General features: G+C 46.3%; 1 protein-coding gene across 1 annotated transcript; it reads left to right on the top strand.

Moving 5' to 3' along the window:
• Positions 1-1111: 1111 nt before the first annotated feature.
• On the top strand, positions 1112-20549 carry CD9 (CD9 molecule). The gene is made up of 8 exons (XM_056342055.1): positions 1112-1263; positions 11983-12085; positions 14919-15016; positions 16212-16286; positions 16896-16988; positions 17537-17626; positions 19446-19529; positions 20201-20549. Exons 1-8 carry the CDS (start codon positions 1204-1206, stop codon positions 20264-20266), a joined length of 669 nt encoding a protein of 222 aa, XP_056198030.1. The 5' UTR covers positions 1112-1203; the 3' UTR covers positions 20267-20549.
• Positions 20550-21934: the final 1385 nt, after the last annotated feature.

Below are 21934 nucleotides of genomic sequence, written 5' to 3'. Positions count from 1 at the left end.
CTGAGGCCAAGCTCATCTACCGGCTGCCCGTTTAGAGACCCCAAACTACAAGCAGCACAAAAACTTCTGATGGCCTCATGTAATGTGCTGCAGCTCCCCACTCTTCTGCTTTTGGACCCTCGGAACCTCGGGCCACTTGGATGCTCGGCTCCAGCCAGACATGGCTCGCAGACAGCCCGGCAGCGGCCAGCCGCCCTTCCCAAAGCCTCCTTTTCCATGGCTGCCTGTGGGACGGCAGCAGCAGCCTCTCGGTTTGGCAACACTTGTGCTCTCACACTCGCCTTTGCGCTTTTCCCCGCTCTTCATTTTCCAGCCTTGCTTTCTAGGGGAGATGCATTGATGTTTTGCCACGCGCTCTGGGAAGCAGCAGCCCAGCTCAGCATCTCCTCCGCTGTATTCGCTCTGGAATGTGCTCTATCTTATCATTTATTTTGGCAACAAGAACTCCCAACGTGTTTTTATTTGCGTTTCAGTGAGTCTTTTCTGTGCTTTCTGTTCTGCCTGGGGTGGTTTTTTGACTCTTGGCAACCGCTGAATTGCTACTCACACTGTATCGAAGACAAAATTAAGGTGCAAGCCCTGTTGTTTCTGAACTTCCCACCCAAATCAAAGGACAATTCTGCACTGGAGGTGCCCCAGGGGTGCGCTGGCAGCCAGCCACACGCACCAGCCGGCGGGCTGAGACCCACCCCACCCGTTTTTCTAAAAACTCTTACACGCTCATAACTCTGCCCAGGGGTATCTGAGGGACTGACGCAGTTAAACGATGCTGCGAGCTGGTCTCGTACGGAAAACCCACCCCTTTAAAGCCAGACCGACGCATTCACGTCAAACTAAACCCGTGCCCGAGCGGGCGGCGCGCACCCAGCGGCTGCAACCCCGGGACCGGCCCCGGGACGGCGGCAGCCGGGCACAGGACGCGGCCCCCCCTCGCCCCCGCGCGCCGCCGCCGCCCGCTCCCCGCGGGGCCGTGGGGACAGGACCCCCGCGCGGGGCTCGGCGACGGGGCGGGCCGGGGCGGCGGCAGGTGCGGGCGGTGGGGCCCGGCCATTGGGCGGGCGGGGCGGGGCGGGGCGCGGCCCGGGGGCGGGGCGGGGCGGGGCGGGGGGAGCCCGCGGGAGGCGGGGGGAGCCGCATTTAAGGACGGGCGCCCAGCCGAGGTGCGTTCAGCGCCGCCGCCCCTGCCGCCAGCGTTCCGCCGCCATGAAGGGAGGCACCAAGTGCATCAAGTACCTGCTCTTTGGCTTCAACTTCATTTTCTGGGTGAGGGACCCCGCCGCGGGGCTGTGCCCCTCGCTCGCCGCCTGCCCGGGGGGAGCCCGCGGGAGGGGGCAAAGTTCCGCGAGCGCAGGTCGCTTTGCAGCGTTGTTGTTTGCTTTTGCTTCTTTTTATTTATTTTTCCCCCCCCCTTACTTTTTGCCGCCCCCGCGCCGCCCGGGAGGAGGGGGGTGAGCACCCGGCCCGGCGCCCCCCCCCTTCCCTCAGGCTGCGGGGGCTCCCCCGGGGGGGCGGCGGTACCGGGGCGGGGGCGGCCCCGGGCCGGCGCCTGTTCCCCCGCGGGGCGCGGAGCCGGCGGGGGGACGGGGGCGGCGCGCGGTTACCTGCTGCGGCGGTGAACGCGCTGAGCGCCCCGCACTCGGCGGGGCACGGCGGAGCCAGCAGCCCCTCGGCCGCCGCTCTATGGCCTGCGTCCGCTGCCCCCGGGAGCGCCGGCAGCGCCGTGTCCCGCCCGCCGCGTGTGCGGGGCAGCGTCCTGCCGGTGCCCCGTGCGGGTTGTGCCCTTGGCGGGTAGCTGCGGCGGGGTGGCGAGCCCCTTCCTCGCCAGCCAGGTGGGCGCGACCATCGCGCGTGTGAGCCCGCCCCGGCGGGGGTCCCGGCTGAGGCTGCGCCTCCCGCTGCCTGGGCAGCGTCTGCTGAAGGCAAACGCTAGGGCGGCAGGGTCCGCGGGAGCACAGCGCTGCTGCAAGGGGAAACCGTGTTCCCAGTGCCGCCTCTGGCACTGCTGCCCCTGCTTCACCGGGAAGCAGGGCTGAACCGAGGGGTTATAGCAGCCTTTTCTGGAGTACGCGGTCCAGGGACACCTGAATTCAGCATCCTCTACCTTATGGAAAAATACCCAGGGAATACATGCCTAATGTGTAGGTGTGAAGTGTGAGGTTAAAAAAAGAAAAGTTTTTTCTCTTGGCTGGCGACAACAGTGGAGAAATGCGTGTGTGACTCCTTTTTCACCCTCTGACGTGGAGAAATTAAGTCAGAGCTTGTGGAAAGAAACCACTTCTGGAGTAAGTTACAGTATTGCACGTGGGATGGCTGGAAGACGCAATGCTAACGGATAAAGTACTTGTGATCTCTCTACTCAAAAGTGGGTTGCAGCAAAGTAAGAAAACGGGTCTGGGCTGCAGTTGAGGGAGGTTGTGCAGAGGAACCTTACGCGGGCACAGGAAATCCTGTATTGCTGCCGGAGGCTCACCGGGAGGGTGAGCAGCGGGGTCCTAATCGGAGGGTTATAGCTGGTAGGAAGAAAGTCAAGCAATGCACAAGCTGAAGCCTCTGGGACAGTGAGGTGCTAAGCCGCCTGTTGAAACAGGAGGAAACAGTCGTGGTTTGCTTTGTGGGGCATTCTTTTATTTTTTGAAAGCTACAGACTTTCTACAAACTGTTCTATAGCACAAGAATGCTTGTTGGGGCAAAGGAATTGCCTCAAAGGTGCTCTTTGTGTGAGCATCGCAGGTTTGCTGTCTGGGGCCCAGGGCTGAGAATAGGGAGTGTATTTTTGTTTAGCTTGGGGGTGTTACGGTAACAAGGCTCCAAAGCTTTACTTGCACATTCTGGTGCCCGGTAAGCATGGACACAGGCTTGACTGGTTAACAGGGTGGAGGGGAGGGGGCTGTACCCTGTGTAGGCTGGCAGAGTTGCTGCCCAGAGGAGCCATGAGGACGCAGCTCTTCAGGTGGCCTTCTTGGGTCCAGCTAGGATGTGGGAAAAGGGAGAGAAGGAGTGAGAAAAAAATAATTGAAGGGATACGAATGCTGCTTCTCAGAGTATCCCAATAAGTGGCTAGAAGCACCAAGAGGCAGTGAATAAGAGTGGCTTGGGTTAGCCAGAGGTCGGTGTTTGTAGACCAGCTGGAATAGCCCTTGGCTTTCAGGGCTCACTGCATGTATCTGTGCCCTTAACAAAACTGTTGGAGTTCCAGGTATGGTGTTGGTGAACCTCATGTCCTCTATGGGGGAGTGAAGTAGCAGTACTTGGGGCACAGACTGTTAGGCCTTAATGAAAAGTGTAAAAAAAAAAGTCTTGGGGCAGGAACAACCCTAATGAGAAAGAAGACTTTAGCATTTCCTATCTCATTGCAGATGTAAGAAGTCTTAAGTAATGGAAATGAGCAAGTGTTGTGCCCGAGTGCAATTCTGATCCTAAAATTAATATCACAATCAGTGACAGGCCTTGTGGCCTTGGGACACCCTCCCCATCCCCAAGAGGAGGAACAAGCCTTTGCTTGATTCTGAGTTGTCCATGGGTGTGGGGTCCTATTGCTCAAGTGCTGCCTGGGAATTGTGACAGTGATGTAGTTAGATTTAATGAACCTCCTGGAGCAGGAGGAGCTAAAATGTCATGTGAAGCTGTGATCGTATTCACACAGTACCCCTGTCTTAAAATAAGTTGCTGCAAAAGGACAGGTGAGGAATTCAAATGGTCTGCAGCAAACCTGCAGGTATGTGTTAGGTCGCATGTGTTTGCCTTCATCAGACAAGTGAGGGCAAGAGGAAGCAGAAAAAGCTTACTTGATATAGGAGGCTATTAAAAGTAGGGAAACCAGCAAAGTTGAAGCTGTGTCCAAAGGAAGGAGATAATGTTTATAAGCACTGGCAGGTCAAATAAAAGAAAACAATAAGGCTAGCCAAAAGAAAGCTTTAGGAGTAACTTGCAAAAGGAAACCCAACTAACCTATCCCTCTTGAGACTCACTAGGACCAGGGAGCTTCCCAGGAGGTCCTTAGAGTTGTCAGTCGGTCCAGGTGTAAAAGCATGTTGAGTGTTCTACAAGACTTTCTCTTACCGGGAGTACTTGGGGGCATTTTGTGCTGTAACCTGTCTTTGACTCCGAATCCCTCACATGTTTGAATTGACTCCTGTGTGAAAAGGTTGTGAAACAACAACAGCAAATGCTAATTAACAACTTTCCAGGGTCATGTAGTAGTTACTTTGGAACTATAAATGCATTGTGATTGGGTAAAACCTCCTGCTCAACCACCCACCTCTGTGCCAGGGGGCTGGAATGTGGTGAATTTGAGGCTGGTTTTTTTGTTACTCTGGGTTATGCAGAGTGACAAATGAAGTGCCTCTGGGAAGAATCTTTAAAAACAAAAAGTTTGTGTACACGCGGAGGAGATGTGACATTGGAGAAGAGAGAATAGTTACTGCAAGGGGAAGCTGGGCTTCATGAAGCTGTTAAATTGAAGTCTTTGAAAGCCTGCATCTGGGAGGGAGCAAGGGCTGGCTGGTCTTAGTTCAGTTGTCCGGTGTCTCCTGGAAGTCTCAGAGCTCTTGGGGAAGCTAAGCAGCCCTGGAGTAAGGTCCTGGCAGGGGTGAAATTGCTTGCTGAGCAGAGGCAGGGCTGAGATGAAGTGGAGCTGTCTTGCAGTGGAGAGAACAAGCAGAGCTGGCATGCAGGAGCGAGCTGCGTGGTGGTTGATACAGTCCCATGTAATCTGGAGAAGGATTTGAAGTAACAGTTCAGTGCTTGAGTAGCATCCAGTACTCAGTGATGAAGATGAGTGCATGCTGACATAGCAGGCTATGTGACAGTGTGATGCTTGCGAAAGGCAGGTGTCAATGTGTGTGGGTGGCAGGAGCAGGGAGTCACGAACTAGCTGATTCAGAGGCAACTGCTGCCACAGAGCAATGAAGTCTTGGGATAAAAGGGTCTATGATGGCTTCACAAAAGCACCAAGAGGGTCCTCCGCAACAACAAAGGAGAACCAGCTTCAAAAGTGAAGGACCTAGAGAAGAAAGATGGTACCACTCCATAAATCCATGGTGTGCTGGTGTCCTGCGGTGCTGTGGGCTGCTCTGCTCTTCTGCCTACCTCAAGGAGAACATAGTGGAGCTTGGTAAGGTTTGGGAGAGGAAGAGGAGGGGGTTTCAGCTGTTGGGTACTGTGAGTGAATGAGGATTCTTCAGCCTGGAAATAGACAAAGCAAATGTGTTAGAGGTCTGTAGGATCACAACTGACCTGGTAGTAGGTAGGACCTGGCTGTATTGAAAGAGTCAGTGAGCAAGGACTGAGGGGTGTTAAGCCTGAAAATAAGTTTCAGAAGAAGATGGTATGGCTGTGGGGATGGTGGTAGTGCTTTCTCCCCAGCAGGTGTTGTGGAGTATGTGGTTTGTGGGGTACCCGGTTAACATCATGTTCAGCAGCCTTCAGTTAATTTTTCCTTCTCAGAATGTGCTGTCTGTGTCCTTGCACAACTTGTAAGTGCTCAACATGTAAACTGGGAGGCTAATCCTGGGAAATGCAAGTGTCTGCCCTGTTCTGATGACCCTTCCTGAGAAGCCCCCTTGTAGGATGCTGTGCTAGGTGATAACTGGTCTGATGGCTTTTCTCCAGTTGGTAAGGCCAGGCATATATGTTGCTAGCATGATGTTCTCTGAAACTTTTGGGATTCCAGACCTTTGGTTAAAATGAGCTTGTGGCCTGAAGGGAAGGTAGGGGTGTGGGGACACTCTGAAGTCTGGTAACCACTGGATTTGTACAGAATGCTTTTTGCTGTTGTGTTTGAATTGATCTGTAAGGTGATGCAATCGCCTCTCAGAGGTATGGGAATGGGGGGTGGCTGTGTTTTCCCTTTGGTTCAAGTATTGCTGCAGACACCAGGCTCCTTGCAGCTGTTGGGCTGGTGTACTCCCACCTGGATTTGCACACAGCTCTTGTGTCTCAGCATCACTGGTGCTGGCCCGGTCATCTTTGGGTCTGGTCTGTAATGAAAGCTGTACCAGGTCTTTGGAAGTTTGGGGTTTGATTTGGGGTGGGGGATGGAAGTGTTGAGGTTGATACAGAGCTAATATATTTTTTCCACCAGGCTGGCTTGAGCTTGGCAAGAAGTCAGTGGAAGCATCACATTATGTGGATATGGATTGGTCTTACCAAAGCTGGTTTTGAACAACCTTAGTGCGAGCACATGCTTGAGTTGTGTAATGAGTGACTACCTGTAGCTTAGCTCCCTTGACTCCTGGGGTTTGCTTAGGCTTGTTGGCCCTGGTGACAGAATCTTTCCCTAAGAACTGTGGGCTCCTCCAAGCAGCTCAGTGCGCGTTGTGCAAGTGCCTGGCATGGCCGCACATAGAGCATGTGCCTGCCTGTTCTCCCACTGGCTTTCTGCTACCGAAGAAAAGCAAGGGCTTTTTTGCATCTTTAAACTTAAATGCTGGGGTTTTCCCTTGTATGTTTTGTGGAATACGAAGACATTTACTAACACTTATAACTTATTATAGGCAATACAGTCAGAGTTCCATTGAGTCTTTGAGCAATTTTCTTGTTCCTCTACAAGGCAACAGTCTCCTGGCTTTTTAGAGCGTTTTATGTTATATAAACTAACCAGTCCATGGGAGTGCCTGCTGAAGTGCCGTTAGCACGATCAGGCCTGGAGGGCTCTTCTTTCTGTAACTTGAAGGTACCTGTGACTCCATTCAGAACCATAATGTCATCTGCTTGTGCTGCACCAGGGGCAGCTGGTAGCAGTTCAGTGCTCAGACTTCTGGAGAGGGTCTTCCTGGCTGAAATGGAAAAGAGGACTTGCAGGATGGTCAGGGAAATATGCACACATACAAAAGGAACATAAATAAGTTGCTTTTGCTTTCTGTAATCAACTGATCTGGTCGCTGACTGCAGCAAATGAATCAAAATGCTGTTTAGGCTCAGTTCAATCTATTTTACCTCTATCAAGTGCTGTGAAGTCAAGAATGGAGTTGGAGGGCGTTGCCTTGAAAAGTCTGATGTGAAGCTACTTGTACTTAGTTTTAGCAGTCCTACCTCCTATTTGCGATTTAAATTGCAAATATAGTAGACTGGCTTCTGAATAGGAACTTGTATGAAATGGGCACTGATCTTGGCAATGATTCAGGAATTCTGTAATGCTGTTCCTCCTGTACTAGAGCACCATTTTATTGCAATAAATTCTGTGACATTAACTTAGTCCACAACATTCTTGAAACTAACCTAAGCAGAAAGAAAATACTTCCTTTCCAATCTACTTTTTTTTTCCAGAGGAGTTTGGAAATAGCTGTAGTTTCTTATATAACTGCTGGCACTCATTGCACATCTGTTAAGAAAGCTTTTTTCCCAGAAGTTTGAAAACCTGTGCTTGTGTGGATAACACTTAATGCTGTAATTAAGGATTTAGAGTGATGTTGAGCCTCATCTCTATGTACTTTATGGGGTTTTATTTATAGAGTACCAGCAAGTAACAGGACAGAAACAGTTCATTACTGCTCCTGGTGTTCCCAGTTTCTTTGCCTGGGTGTTTCACAACATTATGTGTTTTGTCCTGGCTTTGTTAATGTGCTGTCTTGCACAATGAGGGAAGAGTTAGCTGTCTGTCTCATGCAGAGGAAGCTCAAAGTCAGATTTCTAGCTGAAGTGTCACACACTGCCATATCGTGGGATACGCTAACAAAAAATGGGAGTTTCTAGTTTGAAAAGCTCAAGCTTTTAATGTGTATTACACCAGTATCATTAAATCAAATGATTCCCTGTGCAAGCTTTCTGCTAGGAGACCATGTCTGTGAAACCTAGATGTTAAAAGGAGGTTGGGGGGGGGCAGAATGGAGTGGAAATTGCTTGATAGCGTGCCTCAGCACTTGGTGCTCCAAGTTCATGCTGAAGTTAGCTAAGTATGGTGGAGGGAGGAAGGCAGAGCGGTCTGGCTTCTGCCTCCATGGAGATGGGTCGTGGCATGGTAAAAGAAAGCAGGGTGTCAAAGATAAATACTGTGGTACGTGCTTAATATGGGTACATGCTTAATATGCCTAGTGGCGAGACCATGTGGTTTGCAAGGGGGAAACCAGGGAAATGGAAAGGGCTGACTGTAGAAGGCACTTGTCAGCATGTAGGGCTGGGTGGGCCGGAGGGAAGTCCTGCACAGAGGCTCACTAGAGAAGGTGCAGGGCTGTGAAGGAAGGCAGACCAAAAAAGCTGGTTTTGTTTGCTGCAACAGGCCGAAAGATGCATGTGGGAATAAAGCCTTTGAAGCAATGGGGGTATATTTGCATGTGATGCAAAAAAAATCAGAAAACCACTTAAGGAACCTCCACAGGACTAGAGAGGAATGATGAGGTATTTTTATCTTTAAGCATATGTCTGTTGCACTGTAGAATGGAGATAAGTCTAACAGAAATGAGCTGGGAGTTGTAAGATGCTTAGTGGCTAGGGGAAACACAAGGAAGCCTTGTTAGGATGTCAGTAGCATACTTGTGCCAGGACATGCTGTTACTGGAGAGTGGCTGCCACAAACTTTTCCAGTACAGTGAGTGAGTAGTACCCCTTTAACTTCACATTTTGGTCAGATTGCTTAAAAAAAACCCCAACTTTCTGAGTTCCCTTTCCTATACTTGTTACTACAGAAACATAGTACTTACAGAACTGCTGCTCTTAGTTTTGTATGCTCATGAAACATGTAAGTTTTTGCACACAAAGTGAGTAACTTCAGGAAAACAGATGCTTTTTTTTCTTATTCTGTTAAATTTCTTTTTCAGCACAGGATAGAGCTTGGAAATATCCTGTATTACTCAACTCCTATGACAAAACAGGTCTGTTGGGTTGGGAAAAGACATGGATTAAAAACCCAACAACCAGCTCATCGGGGGAGCTGCTTCCATGCAGCCTAGGTGGGGGGGGCTGCCTTGCACCCCTTTGCCAGGGAGGAAAAACACAGCTACCAAAACAACAAACACAGTTGTCCAAACCCACTGGCATAGTGTGCATGAGCAGAGCCGGCCCTGCAGCAGCCTCTGGCGATTGCCAGGTTGGTCTGAGACGCTGCCAAGTGCTGTGGGTGCCCATGGGGCTGTGCTTGCCTCTCCCACCAAGGCTGGTGGTGGTGCCCTTGTCTCTTCTTGTTTTGATGAAGACTTTAAGCTTCAAATGACTTTCTTGCTTTCTGCTTTAAAACTGACTTTTTTTAGTTCACTGTGGGTAGGAAGAACACAAACTGAGAACACAAGTCTGCTTTCCTTAAACTGAGACAAAAAGTCACTTTTTCTTGCAAGAATGACCTGTGTGTTTTTTCTAGTCCACCATGGAGAGAATTATCACTTTATTTAATCCTTCCTTTTTTTAGTGTTGTGGAGCAGTTCACTGGCATAAAGTATTATTACTGTTCTGTGATCCCATAAGTTTTTTGCTTCCTTATGATCATATTTGTTCACAAGATGACTGTTTCCCAAGGAGAAAACATACCACTTAACCCTTCCCCACCGCTACCCAAAGTTTGTGTTTTGAGAGGAGCCATGTTAAGTATGTCAGCTCTCCCTGATGTTAACCAGTCAGTTTCTGAAGAGATCATTAACTGAGCCTTCTGCTGTGCTTGGGCTTGTAAGATTACCTACACAGTTGTAGTATGGCTTAGTTTCCTCACACTTTGGGTACTCTGGCCTTACAGGTCTGTTTGGGGGATCAGCTCTGGGGTTTGGTTTTACAGCCCCTGTTCCATTTGCCCCAGAGCTCGCAAGCGCTGGGCCTTGTCAAACAACAAACATGGGTAGGTGCAGGCAGCTGGGTGTGCTCTGGCTTCTGGCTTTGCAATTCAGGAGTTCCTAGCAAAACAAGCGGAGGCTGTAGGTTTCTTCTCCTAATGCTACAGATCTGGATGCCTATAAAAGCTGAAGACTGTTTGACCCAGGAAAGCGAGCATCAGAGTAGTATTAAATACCGAGTGACCTAACTGGAGGCTAGAAACAGTCTTTTCCATCGCCAAGCCTGTCTGGTTTTTGAACGGAGGTACTGAAGTGAGATGAGATTGTGAAGTCTGTGAGTGATGCTCTAGCTGTGAGTGGGGGCAGAGCAGCGACCCTTCTCTGCCAGCCCACCTGCTGCACCTCTCCCTTCCCCTGCGGTGCTGCGGCACAGCGCATTGACATGATACTCTCGTGGCATGCAGTGTGCTACCAAGGTTGTTCTGCATAACTTAAAATTATTTTGCCAGCATAGCCCTAACAAGGAAGGTGGCAGGTATGCGCAGGCTTTCTCCCTGCACTTTGTGAGTAAGCCTGTGCGCCCATGACACCAACAAAGTGCCTTTTGCGTAGGTCTGGAAGCCTGCATTTGGGTTTGGCTCTTTGCATTGTGTATCGCTTCATCTCTTTTCCTGGCTAAAACCCTGCAGCTCCTCATTGAGGCAGGCTTGGGAGTCAGGTGCCTGCCATACAAGAAATGCCGGTTTTCCTGGAGCAGCTGGCCTCTTGCTTTTTGGTTTTTTCCACTGATACCTGAGCCCTTTCACACTTCAGTTGGAATGCTTCCTGCTGAGAAGCTACCAGGGGTGTACCTGCCCTTAAACCCTTACTTGACTCCATCCTCCTAGTCTTGTGTGAACCTTCAAAGCTCGCCCAACTTTCCTGGGAAGAGCAAGCCAAAGAGGTCACAGGAGACAGCCATGGGCAGCAAAACTGCACCTGCCTTTGCATGTAAACACTCCTATAGCTGGGAGAAAGGGCTCTCCGGCTCCCCATGGGGAGAGCGTGAGGCTGAGGAGTTGGGCTCTGTCTGGAAGGAGTGTACCCATGGATGCTCTCTGTGGGAATGCCTTCCAAATTCCCACTGAAAACTGACATAAACACTTCAGTTTCTTGGAGGTGAATCAAGAATGTCATTCCCTTCTTCTAGAAGGAACTTCTTATCAGAAATAAGGCTTTGGGATTTTTCTCTTCATGCAGGGCTTTGGTTAGGTGAAGCATGAACTTTAAGCTTATTGCTCACTCTGAAGTTTAAATTTTTAATGTCTGCTGCAGTGTGTGTTATTTCTGTCCTCACCTCACTTTTGTAGATCTTTTTTGGTGGTTAAATGGTCTTCAAAGGAGAGAAGGAAGAACTGAGAAGCACACTCTCCAGCTTTCTAGTTTGTCTTTGGGGTCAACTTACATGCAAAAAAAGTTTTATTCCCCTTTAAAAGTGGGTGGGCTCTGTCCGTTCACAGCAAACAGCTAGTGTTTGCCTTACCAGAGTGCAGTTCCCTCTTTCTTGCTGTTTCTCCAATGCCTTCTGCCAGATGTATAAATTAGCTTCTGGATGAAACATGCAATTCGCAACAAGCACAGGCACCAATGTTAAGAGGAACCTGGAGGCACAGTCAGAGAATGGTAATAAAATAAAACTAAATATCATCTAAAATTTGATTGTGGTGTTCCAGATCAACACACAGTGATGTTGCTATTTCAACAGCCTGCATTTTCCTCTTCCTGTCAGTGCAGTAGCTTATTGGATTGGTTTTATCCTGTTTTGCCAGAAAGAATACTCTTTCTAAACTCTTTACTGTAGTACTGAACTCCTGGCAGTCTGTTTAAAATGCTGAAATGTTTAGCTGGCCTTAAAGGCACTTTCTTGTGGTACACGTGTCCTTCAGTGTGAAGATTTAAGATCACTAAGCCATGTGGTGTCACTGCAGTCACCCAGAATAAAACAGTGAGTGGGGAGGGGTCACTGGAAATACTGACATTTAGCACTTCGGTAAACCTTGGGTATTTTCAGTGAAGAAAAATGGCATTGTTCTTGTGTGGCATTGTAGTTTTAATATGTAAACACATCTGTCAGTGAGGTGCCTCACGTCAGGACCCAAGTTTGTTCTTGGGTTTGGTATCCCCATCCTCTTACGCTGGTTCTTTGTCACAAGCTCTTTGAGCTGTATCCTGTTTACTTCTGATGTTGTTACTAATGCAGGGGTGAATGCATTAACTGACATTATTTAACAAGCCTTATTTGTTCTTACAGCTTGCAGGGACAGCAGTTCTTGCAATTGGACTATGGCTTCGATTTGATTCGCAGACCAAAAACATCTTTGAACTGGAATCCAACAACACAACATTTTACACTGGTAAGCTGGGAGATGGCTTTGGGTGATAGATCTTACTTTTGCACCCCGATTTCCAGAATGCTTAGAAACCTTCATCTTTCTCAAAGGCTAAAGACAAAACAATCCTAAACAGCCCTGATGGGGCAGAGAGCAGTTCCCCTTGGCTGGTGCGTGGGGCAATCTCTGAGCTCTCGTGCAGAAAGCAGCAGCAGCCTTATGCTAGAGGTTTCTTGGTTCTTCGTGCTGTATATCACTATCTTACCCCCCCCCAGCTTAAGCCCTGCAGTTGCTCTTTGTGTGCTGCTGGTAACAGTTTTGTAACCCCCCAGGGGCTCCTGGTAGACGTGGAGGGTGCTTCTTCATGATCCTTCTCAGTGTGGGTCCTTAAAGTTTTGCTCTAAACTAGGTAGTTGCAGATGACACTAATGTGTTTTTTTTACTCCAAAGTAACCAACCTAAGCTACCCAAAACCATAACTCTGTTCTCTCATCACTCAGAGCGTATGTACTATTGTCTAACTCTTGCAGCCCTGTGTATGCAAACCTACACTGAACTAATGGAAAGGATGCACAAATACAGTGGCTTAAATGAGCAACCTAGATCAAGGTAGTCTTAGGCCAGGTGGAAGTTATTCTTTGATGTATTGTCTTGCAAGATAATGAATTAGGGGATAGACATGCAGGTTTTCAGTTTGTTATTCTGATGTTGTAGGAGTCTGTAACTGGATAGGATTTTATCCCAACTGTAAGATTTTGATCTCTACAGTCACTTCAGGGTTGGGCAGAGGAACACCAGCTTCTTTGGTGGTTGTCACATGGATGCACTCAAACCTTTTTTGAAACCAAGTAGCTGAGTTGAAGACCTCTTAATGCAGAAGAAAGCAAATTCAAATATGTACCTTTCTAACATATGTCTGTCTGATTTGGATGATCCTTGTGCATATGTATTTTGCATCCCTGTAGCATCTGGATTTGCAGTGTCCCACGTGGCATTACTTGTTGGCCTTTCTCTTGCCGAGAAAATTGGCTCCTGTGGTGAGCTGCTCAACCTGTCACAGAGACACTTAGAGTCTTTACTGACCCAAACTGGTGTCTGAAGGGTCAGTAAAGACTCTGTAAGGGAGGTACACCTCATGCTGCAGCCTTATAGTACCAAGGTAGTCTGTGCCTACAAGGAGTACTGTTAAGAATGATGAGTTAAGCCTGTTAGAGGCTTAGTTGGGAGTATTGAAATGCTTTGTGCAACTTCGTGAAGAGGCCACAGGTGTGCAGACAGCTTATCTGTGAGAGGCCTTGTATTTCTCCCTTGATAATGCTGGCATGGTAGCAAACTGGGTTCTTGCAGCTGCCAGTAAGATTTCCAGATGCTTTTAACTGGACTCTGGAAAAGGAACAGAAATCTAAACTTAGCCTTTGAGTTGAATATTTAACAAGTCTTACGTTGGGTAGTCTGAAACAACTCTTTCACCTCCTGAAACATAAAAGTTTTATGATGTGATATTTCAGCTACTGGCAGGATGCAGCCAGTGTAGCCTACTTGAAATTTCTGTAGGTTAAACTGAGTTCTAAAAAAGTTTAGTAGGAATTACTGCTAACATATTTTCTGGGAGTAGTTACTGACTGCAGCTTCCAATAGGAAATGGAAAGATTCTGTCGATTGGCACAGAGTAACAAAGCAAGTTACTTCAAAAGCTTCCTATGCTACTGAGATGAGAGGTTCGGGGGGACTCCTGCGAAATGGAAAGTTAAAGCTGGGGTAAAATCGGTGCCAGAATTTCATGCTGATAAGTAATGTCAGGCTTAGTCATCTGCATATGCTTAATCAAGTAGATGTTTATTCTGGCAGCTAATATGACTGGTTTGTATCTAGAAAATCTCATTTGCAAATGCTTAGGTGTGGCTTTCTTTAAATAGTATCGACTGGGTTTTGGAAGGCCAGCATTCCATAGCGATAGAAATGTCATACTAATTTTATGTGCTTTGTGCTGATTCTTTGTGTTTCATCACCCCAGTAATACTTTCCTGCCATCCTATGGGAGTTGCTTTGCTTGTTACCCCTTGCTGTGCTCACCAGCTAGCAGCTGTAATGCTTAAGCTGGCAGTTCCCAAGCTTGGGGGAGGATGGGGCATAAATGGAGTCTTTTAGCTCAGAAGCATTTGCCCTTTATGCTCCCAACACACTTGCTACCTAATTTCTGGGCAGAATGGTCTACAGGCTGAGCCACTTGATGCTGTTGTTGAAGTACCTGCTTTCACAGAAGCAGAAAATGCCAAATTTCTTAGTTAGAAGGGCTGTCAAGTTAAGACAGCTGAAGTATAGACTTGTATTACCATGACTGGTAGAACAATTTGGTGTTTCCTGATGGAAAAGCAGGGTAGGAAAGCATTTAAAGCCTTATGGCAGTGATTATAATGCCTTTTAATAACCAATCTCCTAGAGGTAGCATGCCTCAAGAACTCTTGGATGTTGATACATCACTAGTTCCAGCTGTCTCTAACTGCAGCACACTTCATCTGAAGATAAGTTGACACCTCTGGCTCTGAGCCAGTTTTAAAGTATGTCTTGCAGTTTGTCTTAGATGGCTTTATCTTGCCCATTTTCTAAAACTTGTGAAACTGCAGTAGTGGTGCACATTAATTGTTAACAAGTTGAATTTTTTATTTATCAATGCATTTCACTACAAGTTTTGAAGTTGTGTTTGCTTTGAAAATTAAGCACAGCCACCTTCTTGCTTGGAACAGTAAAGAAACAATAAATCTTGGCAAAAGCTACAAATGCTGTTTGTGGAGCAACTGATTTTTATACCTTGCTGCTGAGGTCAACTAGCCTGTGTACATGTCTTTCTCCTCCCTAGGAGTTTACATCCTTATTGGAGCTGGTGCACTTATGATGCTGGTTGGTTTCTTGGGATGCTGTGGCGCATTGCAGGAATCTCAATGTATGCTTGGCCTGGTAAGTGTTCAGAGTGGTGTTTAAATTATTAGCAGCACAATGAGAAAGGAAGGAAAACATCGCTGTTCAGTTAAAGGGCAGTAGATACTGATTGTTCTAACTCCAACATTTAAATTTATGGTTACCCATGCAGTGCCAAAACACTAAATAGCTCACACTTCTGGCCCTAAATCAAAATGTCCATGTTGTATTTGAATATAAGAGGACTTCAGGAGTTAGTGACTTATTCAGACATTTGAGTATCAAGCTTAGGAGTATGTGTGAGCACAGAACTAAATGTAGATAAGAGTGGTGCTGTTTAATAAACAGTTTGTCCTGAGCTGTCAAAGCTGTGCAATCTTTCATGTTTGAGACCAGAACTGTTAGTTGATCCTCGAAACAACAAGCCTCTACTGTTCATAAGAACAGGATGAGCTAGTCTAGTTGAAAACTGCTTTGCAAGCCAATTATTGGAGAGCAACCTCATTGTTTTCAGACTGGAGGGACCAGTAGAGCTTACTGGGTTCATGCACATCTGTACACTTGTGGAACTACTCATCCAAATAACCAGAAGACTTAGTTAATAAAAGACTACTACTGTAGCTGGTGAAAGAACAATTCTCCTTCTGTGTCATGGAAGTACATTTCATACACATGTTGTGAAATGATGCCTCTAGCCCTTTGCTGTTAACTCTGAGCATCTCTTTAAAAGTGCCTTTAAATGGTGTGGTGTTCTGGACCTGGAAGTCAATTAAACATAGAGATGACACTTTTTTATTTATATTATGGAATACACAACAAAGAAGTGACTATTAGCTCTCTGGGAGTTGGTGGCAACTAGGTATTAAGTAATGACTCCTAAAGCAATAAGAGAGACAAATCGGAGAAAAGAATTGGTGTCAGCTATTGTGACGTGTCTGACCTGGGCAACTTCAAGGTCTGAGTTAAGAGATGATTGGTTTTAATTAACAGTGATCAAAAAGGAAGACTTCTGCTTGGAAAACACTGCTAGGCTTTCTGACGCTCCTGGGAAGAACTGCTGACCCAGTGCAGTGTGCCCTCTTTCCTGGCCTTAACAGTGGTTCAGACCTCCAACTGGAACCTGGCTGAGTGATGGTTCCCACAAGGCTGGATGCTGGGGATTGGACAAGCTTGCAGTATATATGTGATTGTGTTTTGTGATGATGTGGTTTTAATGATGTGCTGTCTCTTCTAGTTCTTCCTCTTCCTTTTCGTGATTTTTGCCCTTGAAATTGCTGCTGCAATCTGGGGATTTGCAAATAAAGAAAAGGTAGGTTGCTCTGAAATGTTGGTGGGGTAGTGGGATGCTGGAGCAGGTTGCCCAGAAGTTGTGGATGCTCTGTCATTGGAGGTGTTCAAGGTCAGGTTGGATGGCTTTGAGCAACCTGATCTAGTAGGAGGTGTCCCTGCCCATGGTCAGCTACTGGCCGAATGTTTCTGTATCCAAAACATGACTGATTTGGACTGTCCCCTCACAAGCAGTCAAGGTTCTGTCTTGTGTCAAAATAAGATGCTTGGTGACCAGGGTTGCTTTTCTACCTGTATGATACAACTGGGGAATATAGCAACTTCTGGGGTACAGAAGTTAATAGGGAGTATTTGTATGTAACCAGCGGGCAAAGACTTGACTCTGGCACTCCTCCTAGAAACTCAGAGCTTTGGAAGAGAAACAATCTTATCCGTTAGGTGTGGCTTTTAAGGTGAGTGTACCAGTTACGCTCACCTGTCCAGGTGATAAATACTGTCCGCCCTCTGTTTCTACATGTCAAAAAGATGGGTTCTGTAAGCTGCAGAATTTCTGATGACTGACTTACTCGAAACACGTTTTCCATAATTATTAAGGTAGGATAATAATACAGGACTCTTTGCTATCCTGTAGGTTATTGAAGAGTTAAAGGACTTCTACATGGAAACATATCAAAAGCGATCTGAAGCAGTGTCCAGAGAGACCCTGAAAGCATTTCAGTTAGCTGTAAGTACACAGTCCTATTGAAACTAGGTAATAATGCAGCTTGTTAACTGTTCTCCATGTCTAGTACCTCACTAACTAGAAGAAACCAAAGGAGTATTAAGAACAAACTGCAAAGAATATTTTTTTTGTACAGTATCAGTGAATTCAGTATACTTTTTTGTTTCTCTGAACCTTTGAAATGCGTGGAACTGTGGTTTCCTAAACAAACAAGCTGGGACGCTCTAGCTCTGTGGTATTGATCTAGAGGCACCATAGTGTCCATACCTGCGCATCTATGAGTTCATCCTCATGTCTGTAAGGAGTGTAAGCTGTCACCAAAGTTCATGTGTGTATACTGAATGAGATCTAGCTCTTCCTTTCAGAATCTTGTCCTTTAACGCAATAAAGACTTTCTCGCATTAGATTTATAGCAGTCACATTGGCAGGGCTTCTAAGCAGATTTGCACAAGGTCTGTAATAAAACCTAATCTATTTCTCCTTTTTACCAAATATAGAGCAAAAATATGAAGTATTTAACCTGTTCCTCTTTTTCCTGTTTTCTTTTGTAGCTAGACTGCTGTGGTATTACAGGAGCTCTTGAGCAGCAGTTCATGGACACCTGTCCAAAGAAGCCCGTGGTTGAGTCGCTTACAGTAATGGTAAAGCATGACTTAATTCATCAACAGCTCTGCCCAATGAGTAGAATGAGAAACATGTCTGAGTAAACCCTTCCAGTCCATGGGAAATTGCTACATCATGCTTGCTTAGCAACAGATTGCTATAATCAGTCTGGTTTTGGAAAACGAATGTACTGTTACAGTGGAAAGAACAAGCAGGGTCAGCAGGAAATCTGAACTTGCACAGGAAACACGCAGTCTGTGTGTCACTAGAACCACTGGCATGATGGACAGCATAAGACCAGAAGTCCCCCAAAAAAATACACTAGAGAGCTCTTCTCCTCACTGCAGCTACTGCCGGAGCACCTTCCTAGTGCTGCACAGGAGCTGTTGCCTCCTCTCTTGGTTAGGAAGAAGTAGAGCATGGAGTGGGAGCAGGTCTGAGGTTTTGGTGAGGAAAAGGAGAGGGGTGCAGTGCGCTGGTGGCCTGTTTGGGCGAGTATGGCACTGAAGTCAACTGTCTCGGATTCCCCTGTTGAAATACTGCTGCAAAGGTACCTATATGCCACAGATACAGGAGAGACATCTTGTATAATTCTTAACTACCCCTTTTCCTCTTTTTACAACTGTCTTGTGCTCTTGCTTCATACTCCAAGACAGCCTGTATGAGCCTCCCATAGAAAATAAGGTTCTTGCAATGCAGGAATTCAGTTAATGACTTGGTGGTCTTGTTGCATGTGCTCTTCCTTTCACTACACCTGATCTTGTGTGTTCAAATATCTGACCACATGAGACATTTCAATCTCTATTTAGACTGTATCTTTAGTCCTGTCCATACAGTCTGAGTTAGACTATATGGGAGTAGCTGAGACAGTGTGCAGGTTTTATTGTTTGTTTTTATTCTGCTTGGTGTGTTTTAGCTTCATCTGTTGACTTCATCTTTTGATGTGTTTATGGCCTAGTCCCAACTAGAAAAGCAGTAGATAGACTACAGGATTAAAGGGATGTAATGGTGTGGCCAATGCGTGCCTTTAAGCAGTGGTGCTGTATTGATACTCTGATGTAACTGATTAATTCTTGCCAGTATATTCCTTTAATCCTTGATGCAGCCTTTCCTACTAGATAAGGAACAACTAAAGAAAAATGTTTTCAGCGGTTCACTAGTCTGCTGCTGGAATAAGAAGGACAGGATTTGGAATGTGACTTTGACCAGCTATCAGGCTCTCGCAGACTTAAACATCTGTAAAAGTTCAGTGTTGTTCTTGGCTACTGTGCATCTTTGCTGGGGAAAGGATTGTCCTTTTTTTTATTACAATGATAATGCATTGTCTTGGATGCTTCAAACTGGCACCTCTGAATCTACCCACGTATGCATGCAGCTCAAGAAATCCTGCCATTCCCACGTACTGTGTGTTTGTAAGGTGTCTGCAAATATACAGTAGCAATTGGAAATGCAAAGAGTGGCTTCAGATCCGTTTTGAGAAGGGATGAGCAATACAGCAGCCTAAATGCTGACAGCCATTAGTAACAAGCAAAGTCTGATGCAACTGCTGTTGGTTCTGACCAACTGTAGGTGTTGAGAGGGGAATCCTGCTATAGCCATGACACAGTTAAGAGGTGTAAGTACTTGAGTAATTTAAACTTCTCCATCAGCTTTTTGTTAGGACACTCCTGGCTGTCTCTGAAGATGTGAAAATAAAGGCCAGTTCAGAGCAGCTTTCAGAAGATGAGTCTTCATCTCTAGTGCAAGCAGGCTTGGTCCAAAGCATAGCATGAATTGGCAGACCTGAGCTTAAACAAGAGAGCAGAAACAGACCTTTTGTACCTATGAAACACTAATGAAGAGTCTTGTTTCTTTCAGTCGTGCCCTGCTGCCATCGATGATGTCTTCAATTCAAAACTGAATGTGATTGGAGCAGTTGGCCTTGGCATTGCTGTAATAATGGTGAGTTTCCAGGGGTAGCCACACAGCTGAAGGGTGCTTACAGCAGAAGTATGTCGAACAGGACCTGGCATCGCACTCTACGAGCCCGTTCCACTAGTGGCAAGCTGTGGCAGGATCAGGGTGTGTGCTGCAGAGCCCTGAGGCGGTGTAGAGGTGGGGTGTCTTGGACCTCCCAGCTCCTTCTGTGGATTAGGATCTGCCTCCTTGTAGCTTTAGCAGGGGCGAAGTTGTATCAGTAGGGTGTGCGCATACAGGGCAAAGATGTATTGGTCGTGTTGCTAGCCCGCTTCGTAATCCTAATACCTCTTGGTGATCCTTGCTTTTGTTTGCTTCTAACAATTGAAGACTCTTCTGGAGAACTGAAATAACAGTGCTAGTACTTTGCACTCTTGTTTGATTTCTATGGAGGAAAGTATGACATGGATGCAAATAATATTGGGATGATCAAAGATTTCTTGCAAGATATGGCAGGAGTTTATAGCTGTTGAAGTATTGGGTGTGAAGGGGATTCATGAGAATGGACTGAAATTTGGGAGTGGAGGTGCAGGGATATGAATTGCAGAATAAAGTTAATAGGGCTGGGCTGGGAGGTGCAGCTGTATTTGTCCCCATGTTGATAGAGGAATGTGCTTTTGTCCCTGACTTCTAATGAATTTGCTTTCTTTTTACAGATTTTCGGCATGATATTCAGTATGGTTCTCTGCTGTGCTATCCGCAAAAACAGAGAAATGGTCTAACAGCTAAAAACCCAAGACTGCTGCACTATAAAATCTTTGTCATTAACTTCAGCGTTCTGAAAGCATTTCTAAAGTTATATATTTGTTACCTTTTTAATGCTTTATTTGGTACTGATGTAGGTTTGCTTTTTGTTATAGGTTAAAATGAGAAAGGTATATCTGACTCAAGACAAATATTGTACATAAAATATCTGACTTTCTTGAAACTTACATAATTTGGATGTAATTTATGTTGGAGACAATTTGATACTTAATAAAGAGTAAGATATATGTTTGTGGGGGAGAGGAGATCTTACTATGCTTATTAATCGTACTGTTTGATGCATAGCATGGTGTTGAACTTGCATAACAATGTTAAGTGTTAAATCACTATGGCTTTAGTATAAAGCAGGAAATAACTCCTGTGCCAGTGCTGTATTTGAAGGGAATTCCAAGGAATGGAAGACAACTGTCAGAACATGTTAGGGAAGCTGTTGTCATTCCTTGGTGCGTATGTGAGAACAAAAGCAGTTCTTAGTTGTATTCTTAAAATGTTACTGCTGTAACACTTTTACTGTCGTCTTCATACAGGGTGGCAGAGGATCACTGTTGTACTGGTGACATGTAGGCAGTGGTACTTTGATGCAAACAGGCTGGGCTTTACCCTGGAGCCAGCTGGGCTGTTTTGTATCAGCCTGTCTGCTGATGTTCCTCTGTCCCCTGGCATCTAATACGGCCTCAGTCCCCTGGCAAGGCTTATTCCCCCAGTGTATGCTCAGGATTTTTCTCAGTGGCTGGCTTAGCTTTTTCTCCAAAGCCAGCAAAGTACAATCTCAAGGGCTTAGAGTATGTGTGCCAAATCTCAGGTTTCTAAGTGGAAAAAAACCAAAAGTTGCATGAGAAGCTACTGTACAGCTCTGCAGTTGCCACTTGCAGAAGTGGCTAGAGCTGTGGCTGTCCTGTTTCAGCAAAAATGAGTAAGGGAGGGAGCAGAGATGTTAATGTGGAACCCTAACGAATTACCATTTTGTCCTGTACTTCTACTCTAAATGGCTTTGAGGTTTTAGGGTTTTTTCTCTAAAATACTTTGTGGAGGCTACCTTTGGACTTGGATCCTTACCAGCAAGTTGATCTGCTATACCTGTGTCTGGTGTTCCCCCTACTGTCTCAGCTGTGTTCGTAGGAGCTTCTGGTCTTTGTCCTCTAGTACCACAAATGTCTCTTAGTCCTTGTTCCCACCTTTCTCTTGAAAGGAGGCTGGTATTTATTCTGAGAAATTATCAGAATTGTTGGGGGTCAGGCTCTGGCTGTACTGTGGACTAATGCATGAATGTATTGCCCACCTTTTGTTACACCTTGTCACTTGTCTGAGGGGTCATGCAAACTACAGCGCTCCCCTGTAACGCGTTGCACTATTCTGTGTTAATGGGGCCTTCTTAAAAAAAGTCTGGATTTCAAAAAAAATGGTAATCTTGCTTTTGTGTGTTTTACAGAGACTGGAATGACTCTGGAAAGGAGTTGATGTAATTTTCCTCCTTGGATATATGAGAGCCTGGAGGGAAAAAAATCTGATCTTGGATGGGAATTTGAGACCTGCCCTGTCTCTGAGCTCTGGCAGAACTGAGCAGCAGCATTTGTCAGCTGTGCCATTCTGAGCACAAGACTGAACCTGGCACCTGAAGGAGCTGG

This window comes from Falco biarmicus, chromosome 5, assembly GCF_023638135.1.
Source record: "Falco biarmicus isolate bFalBia1 chromosome 5, bFalBia1.pri, whole genome shotgun sequence".
NCBI classification, from domain to species: domain Eukaryota; kingdom Metazoa; phylum Chordata; class Aves; order Falconiformes; family Falconidae; genus Falco; species Falco biarmicus.
This window is presented reverse-complemented; position numbering and strand designations above follow the sequence as displayed.

Bases quoted from the DNA above. Each gene is read 5' to 3' on its own strand.
- CD9 (XM_056342055.1), top strand. From the start codon at position 1,204: ATGAAGGGAGGCACCAAGTGCATCAAGTACCTGCTCTTTGGCTTCAAC. The intron at 15,017-16,211 runs GTAAGTGTTCAG...TGTCTCTTCTAG, and splicing joins CTCAATGTATGCTTGGCCTG to TTCTTCCTCTTCCTTTTCGT. The intron at 17,627-19,445 runs GTAAAGCATGAC...TGTTTCTTTCAG, and splicing joins TTGAGTCGCTTACAGTAATG to TCGTGCCCTGCTGCCATCGA.